This window comes from Rana temporaria, chromosome 10 (genome assembly GCF_905171775.1).
Source record: "Rana temporaria chromosome 10, aRanTem1.1, whole genome shotgun sequence".
Lineage (NCBI taxonomy): Eukaryota > Metazoa > Chordata > Amphibia > Anura > Ranidae > Rana > Rana temporaria.
Window position 1 is genome coordinate 70915682 of NC_053498.1, and position 7445 is coordinate 70923126.

At 40.9% G+C, this 7445-nt stretch overlaps 1 protein-coding gene across 1 annotated transcript in view; it reads left to right on the top strand.

The window, feature by feature from the left end:
• NKAPD1 (NKAP domain containing 1) overlaps positions 1–7097 on the top strand; it is a 38470-nt gene extending 31373 nt beyond the window's left edge. Inside the window, exons 6-7 of the mRNA XM_040325422.1 lie at positions 720–773; positions 4919–7097. Coding sequence (XP_040181356.1) covers positions 720–773; positions 4919–5423 — 559 coding nt within the window. The 3' untranslated portion in view covers positions 5424–7097. The remainder of the gene's footprint in view (positions 1–719; positions 774–4918) is intronic.
• Positions 7098–7445: the final 348 nt, after the last annotated feature.

The window sequence follows — 7445 nt, forward strand, 5'->3', positions numbered from 1 at the left end:
TTTAGAGGTAGCGCGATTTATATTTTTTTCAATGTTACTGACCTGTTGCCAACTAACATAATTACATCTGAAATGTTATTCCAGCTTCTCCTTAACTCTGCCAAATTAAATCTTGACTGATTAATTGTCGGTTAAAGTATCACAGCACTGAAAAATGGCCTGGATAGAAAAGATGTGTAGCAAGCGGGTCCTTATGGCCCGTACACACGATCCGAATATCGTACGACGGATCGTACGACTTTTTTCGCTTAATAGTCGCAAGTAAAATGAAATAGGTTATTAAAGTCACGAAAATTCTCGTACGACCGAAAAAAATAATCGGAAGTGATGTCATGTGTTGTAATGTATTTGTATTGTATTGTCGGACGACAACTGTACTGACTAAACGAAAATCGTACGATCTTACATCGTACGAGGAAAATTTTCGTGCATGTCCGATCGAAAAATATCGGATGAACGGTCGTGATCGGCTCTCGAAAGTAGTGTACACACGATCCGAAAATCGTACGATTCTTCATCGGACGATCGTTTTCGTCCGATATTCGGATCGTGTGTACGGGCCTTTAAAGTGATCAAAATTGAAGTGGGAAAAAAAATCCTTGAGCATGTACATTTTATCTCCCCCTACCTGATATGTTTTATCCCACTTTGGGCCTCCTTTTAATTCTTTATTTTCCGATTGGCAAATTGCAGGCTTATAATTTCCTTGTTCTTTTCAGATGGGGGCATAGTGGGTATAAAGAACTATACCCTGAAGAATTTGACACAGAAAGGTATGTATAAATATGTATGACTGGCATACTTACTTTTTGTATATTTTACTTTAATATTATATATATATATTATATTTTTTTAATACACTGATCAGCCATAACATTATGATCACGCTGCTAATATTGAGTAGGTCCCACTTTTGCTGCCAAACAGCCCTGACTCATTGAGGCATGGACTCCAGAGTAACTTCCAGATGAATGGCAGGATTAAAGGTTTCCCAGCAGAATGTTGCCTAAGGGCCAGTTCAAACCAGACACAGTTCGTGTGCATTTTTCCTGCACTAAAAATGCATGCACAGTGTTTTCCATGTATTCCAATGGCTCTAGTTCACACCATTCAGTCAGTTTCCGGTCAGTTTCTCTTCCTGAGATTTGGTGTTTACAAAGTAAAACATTTTTTTTGCTAGAAAATTACTTGGAACCCCCAAACATTATATATTTTTAACACCCTAGAGAATAAAATGGCGATGAGACTAAAATTGAATAATTTGGCCTCAACACCAAACAATATGTCCGGCGAAAATCCAATAAAGCTCACCATCTAAATAACACCATTTGTATAATAAAGCATGGAGGTGGCAATATCCTGTTATGGGGGTGTTTCTCTGCAGCAGGGACTTGAGCAATTGTCAGGATAGAAGGAAAATCTGCTGCCCGCCGAGAGAAAGATCTCAATGTGAAGAAGGTTTACCTTCCAACACGACGACAGCGACCCAAAGCACACAGCAAAAAATGACCACACAGTGGTCGAAGGAGAAAAAGGTGAATGTCCTTGCATGGCCTAGTCAGAGCCCAGTTTTAAACCCCATCGTAAATTTGTGGAATGACTTGAAGACTGCTGTCCACAAATGGTCACCATCAAATGTAACTGAACTTGAGCAGTTCTGCAAAGAAGGTTGGGCAAATATTGCAAAGTTAGCAGAGACATATCTCAACAGAGTAAAAGGCTGTAATTAAAGCAAAAGGTGGTTAGACAAAATACTGACACAAGGGGGTGATCCTTTTTCCAACTCGGTGATTCTGTTTTCGATTATTTTGTACCCAGACATGTTGGGGTTATATCTTTACCTTGGATGTTTTAAAGCGGAGCTCCACCCTCCACTCCCGCTCATCGGAACCCTCCCCCCTCCGGTGTCACATTTGACACCTTTTAGGGGGGAGGGGGTGCAGAAACCTGTCTAAAGACAGGTATTTGCACCCACTTACGGCCACACAGTCGGCGGGCAGGACGTCAGACGAGGATGGCGGTGGGGGCAGCAGAGTGATGAGCGATCGCTCGTTCTCTGCTGCGGACGGCCCTGGAGTCAGCAGCTGCAGTATTTGTAGCTACTGGCTTTTAATATTATTTTTTTTAGGGGACTTGCGCTTTAAGTTACAATGAGTATTATACTGTAAAAAAAAAAAGTTACAATGAGTAAATGCAGCTGTATAAAACAAAAAAACAGGAGTCTTCATTTCAGGCTGCAAAACGACAAAGTATGATTATTTTAAAAAGGGGAGCAATTCTTTTCTTTACCCACTGTATAAGGCAGCAAGTGAAAACATTGTCCCTGAAGTTGATGTGTAGAAAGCAGAAAAAATGGCCACGTGTCAAGCCCTGTACACATGGGCAAGAAACTCGTCAGGAAAAAAATGTGTTTTACCTGACGAGATTCTTAGCAAGAATCTCTTGCCGCCCGAGTGTACAGACTCTCGTTTCAAAAGAACCGCGGTTCTCTTGAAAGGAAAGAACGCGGTGACGTCATTGCGTACGACAAGCATGCGCTCCTCACATTCGATGCCCTTGCCGCCATCTTGCTGCACCCTACCTATGCCTAGGAAGCTACCGCGCATGCGTCAGTCATTTTGAGTATGCACAGGTTTCCACGGCGACAGGTAAGTATACACACCTCAGGTTTCTCGACAAGAAAACTGTCGAGAATCTCATGACGAGGAAAAATAGAGAACATGTTCTCTATTTTTCTTGTCTAGATTCTGGGCAGTTTTCTTGTCGAGGGGAAAAAAAAACAGAAAAAGCAAAACCGTTAACCTCACACCATAACATTAGGCATGTCTAACTAAACACCTCTCAGGTTACACATGTCAGGATTACAAAAGGAGCTATTGTATCTTGTAAAACCTCATCCCAATCCTCAGTGACTGGATTGAAAGCTACAGGGGCCCTTGGGAGCAAGTACGATCATCACATTATCTATGCTTATGGGTATGGATACGAGTGAGGGCAAGAAGGGCCCCCCCACCCGTCTCCATACCATAGCAAGGTGGAAGCAACTTCAAAACGTCACTTCCGCCCATAGCTCTTAAAGGGCCATTTTATTTTATTTTTTTTTTCAAATGACCAGATTTATTTTTCTTTTTTTCTTGCATTTTAGTCTAAATGTGAGATCTGAGGTCTTTTTTACCTTTTTTGTCATGCTTTTTTCTATTACAAGGGATGTTTACATTCCTTATAATAGAAATAAAAGTGACCAGGCGAGCTTGCACGCAGAAGCATACGTGAGCAGCACCCGCATATGAAACCGGTGCTCAAACAACACATGAGGTATCGCCGCGATCATTGGAGTGGGAGCAATAATTCTAGCCCTCTAGAATTTAAAACATGCAACCTGTAGAATTTTTTTTTAAACTGTCGCCTATAGAGATTTTTAAGTGTAAAAGTTTGACGCCGTTCCACGAGCGGGTGCAATTTTGAAGCGTAACATGTTGGGTATCAATTTACTTGGCGTAACATTATCTTTCACAGTATAAAAAAAATAAAAAAATATTGGGATAACTTTACTGTTTTTTCTTTTTTTTTTTTTTTTCAAATTGTTTATTTTTTTCCCAAAAACGTGTGCTTGTAAGATCGCTGCGCAAATCCGGTGTGACAAAGTATTGCAATGACTGCCATTTTATTCTCTAGGGTGTTAGAATTTATTTTTTATAATTTTGGGGGTTCTAAGTAATGACAGGCTCGGTCCTTAACCAGTTCCCGACCCCCGCATGTACATATACGTCCACAATATGGCACGTACAGGCACATGGGCGTACAGGTACGTCCTCGCCTATTAGCGGGTGGGGGGTCCGATCGGGACCCCCCCCGCTACATGCGGAGGTCGGGTCCGCTCGGGGAGCGATCCGGGACCACGGCGCGGCTATTTGTTTATAGCCGCTCCGTCGCGATCGCTCCCCGGAGCTGAAGAACGGGGAGAGCCGTGTGTAAACACGGCTTCCCCGTGCTTCACTGTGTCGGCGCATCGATCGCGTCATTCCCTTTATAGGGAAGACACGATCGATAACGTCATTCCTACAGCCACACCCCCCAACAGTTGTAAACACATACTAGGTGCACCCTAACTCCTACAGCGCCCCCTGTGGTTAACTCCCAAACTGCAACTGTCATTTTCACAATAAAGAATGCAATTTAAATGCATTTTTTGCTGTGAAAATGACAATGGTCCCAAAAATGTGTCAAAATTGTCCGAAGTGTCCGCCATAATGTCGCAGTCACGAAAAAAATCGCTGATCGCCGCCATTAGTAGTAAAAAAAAAAAAAATTAATAAAAATGCAATAAAACTATCCCCTATTTTGTAAACGCTATAAATTTTGCGCAAACCAATCGATAAACGCTTATTGCGATTTTTTTTTACTAAAAATAGGTAGAAGAATACGTATCGGCCTAAACTGAGGAAAAAAAATGTTTTTATATATGTTTTTGGGGGATATTTATTACAGCAAAAAGTAAAAAATATTGCATTTTTTTCAAAATTGTCGCTCTATTTTTGTTTATAGCGCAAAAAATAAAAACCGCAGAGGTGATCAAATACCACCAAAAGAAAGCTCTATTTGTGGGGAAAAAAGGACACCAATTTTGTTTGGGAGCCACGTTGCACGACCGCGCAATTGTCTGTTAAAGCGACACAGTCCCGAACTGTAAAAACCCCTTGGGTCTTTAGGCAGCAATATGGTCCGGGGCTTAAGTGGTTAAGTGGTTGAGAAAATCTGTTGATTAGGCCTAAATAGTGTAGATGCTAAAACTAACCGTAAGTGTAAACTCTTGTATACAAAGAACAATTTATCCTTATTTCCATTAATTTAATGAATTAAACTTCAAGCCCCCACTGAGAGGTGTCCTGACATTTATTGTTCACTATTCCTCTTTTAGCGATCGAGGGGAAGAAGGAAGTAAAAGGAAATCTAACGGACAAGAGAAATCAAGGCACAAAAAACAAAAAGAACAAGAATCTCGCAAACGTAAACGTTCAAAGAAGGGTCACAAGAAAAAGCAGAAGAAGCGTTCACACAAAAAACTGAAGAAAAGAAAGAAAGAGCAGGTGGAAAGTACAGAGTCTTCAAGTGAAAGCTCAGATGAATCAGAGGAAAAGCGAAAGAAGTCCAAGAGGAAGAAGACGACCCGGAAAAAGAGGGCAAAGAAAAGGCCATCATCCTCCGGACAGGACAGTGATTCATCAAGTGATGAGATGAGCAGTACAGAGGATCCTGAAATAGAGGTACGCAAAGAAAGATGGACTGAAAAATCTAGCAAGAAACATAGTAGTCATAGCAGATCAAAGTCGAAAAAAGTCTCCGACACAGAAACCAGGAAAAGTAGAAGAACCAACTGGAAAGTGGCCAAAGATGAAAGCTCAGATAGCTCCGATGAGGACTAAATGTCTGCATATCCCTGTATTTCTGATTTTATCAGCCTGAAATGACAGGCATAAGTTCATATTAGTTTTTATTTTTTTCAAACAGTTCAAATGTGCAATAATATGTCTAAAAAAAAAATAGTCTTATGGCAACAGTGCTTGTCATGTTCTTGTCCCTTAAATTTGCAGAATACTAAAAAGTTAAATACCGGTAACCCGGAACAGTTAAAGTAATTGAAGGAGGGTAAAGTATATGGAAATGTAAGAGGAGAACTGGGGACTGTTTGGTACATTGCTGTGCTACTACAGACCCAGTATAGTTTCAGTTGGGTTAGTTCACAAAGATCCATGTTATTTTAGCCACTTTTTTTTTTCATTTTTGTGTATTGTTAAATTCTATTGAAAAGTTTTTCGTTTACAGACATAGATTATCCATTCCATTCCTATAGGATATTTAACTATTGAAAGCCTCTGTCTCACAAATCTGTATATCCTTATAGTACAGTACAGGACGACCTTCAGGTGATTGGACACTGGCTAAAAACCTTGCTAGGGCCACCCCTAATGCAAGCTCATATAACCTCACCCACTCTGAGACTCCAGTTTTTTTTTTGCTATTGTCCTTAGGTGATGGACCTCCTATCCTTTTGGAAAAGTTTTCCAAAGCAGTATTAAATCCAAAGCCGAAAATGTAATATATTGCAGTTTGCCAGTCACTAGATGTGATGGCTGCATTGGTTTTCCTTTTAGCCATTTTTTCCCTCTGTTTTCACCTGGTGATCTATCTAGCCAGTAACGCACCTCCTGTATTAAAGAGCCCCCATTCTGTATGAAGGAGCACAGGGGCACCTTTTAACAGCAGCTTTGTTAATCTGGGGAGAGAGGAGTGTTTGATGCACTAGCCGATTTAGATACACTAATCAAATTAAAACTAAACTCCAGCTAATGCTTTAAACTCTGTTACAGCAAAGAGTTTTTTGTTGCTTTTGGGATATATAAATAAAATCTGATCATTGAAGGCACCCCTGTCAGTGGTAAATGGTTTCTCAACCCTGTAACTGCTACATCTGAAGAACAGCTTGTTTTGTAGAAATATAACTGACAAGATCACCAGGTGAAAATAAAGGAAAGAAAGCCTAAAGAGGGAACGAGAAATGAATGCAGCCATCACATGTAATAATTGGTAAGCTGCAGTATAATAAATATTGGCTTTTTGGTTTTATGCTGTTCTAACCACTCTCCCCTTTTCTTTTCATTTCTTTTTTTCTCTAATAACACTTCTACCAAGATTTGACCATGCATTGCCCTGGTCTATCTAGCAGTTTCTGGATCAGTACCCCTAAGTGTTATACATTGGGAAGCTTAACCGGACCCCACTGTGTGGGGCCAGCCTGTAGTGTTTTGCTTCCAGCACTGCATCCTGCATTAGGTGATCACATTGTCCTGAAGTACAATGTAGTTAGCCGCAGGGTGCTATATAGGCTCAGGACCGTGGTCCTTCTCTATGGTTTCCAGACTCTGAAGACCACTTTGGAGGTATGTCCACCGTGACAGGCAAAGTCATTGCATTTTGAGACTGACTCCTGCCAAATATAGGCAGCTCGCAGTGCTTGGCACACAATGCATACATGCATTGTATGACAATGCATACATCATCAGAGGAATATAGTTGTTCACATACACACTTAAGCCCCATACACACAATCGGAATTTCCGACAAGTGTTTTATGGGACAATCTGACTGCCTGTATGCTCCATCTGACAATTGTTGTCGTAATTTCCACAGACAAATGTTCGCTGTACATGCTCTCAAACTTTCCGACAACAAATGTGTTGTCGGATCATCTGATTGTGTGTATACAAGTCCATCGGACTAAAATCCATTGTACAAACACGCATGCTCTGAACCAACGTTAAACATCAGACAACAATAGCAGAAGTTGCCCAAAGAGTGGCGGTAAAGAGCTGAAAAACCACATGATTTGGTGAATGTTGGCTGAAAATGTTCTGCCGTGTGTATGCATACCAAGTTCACGGCCAACG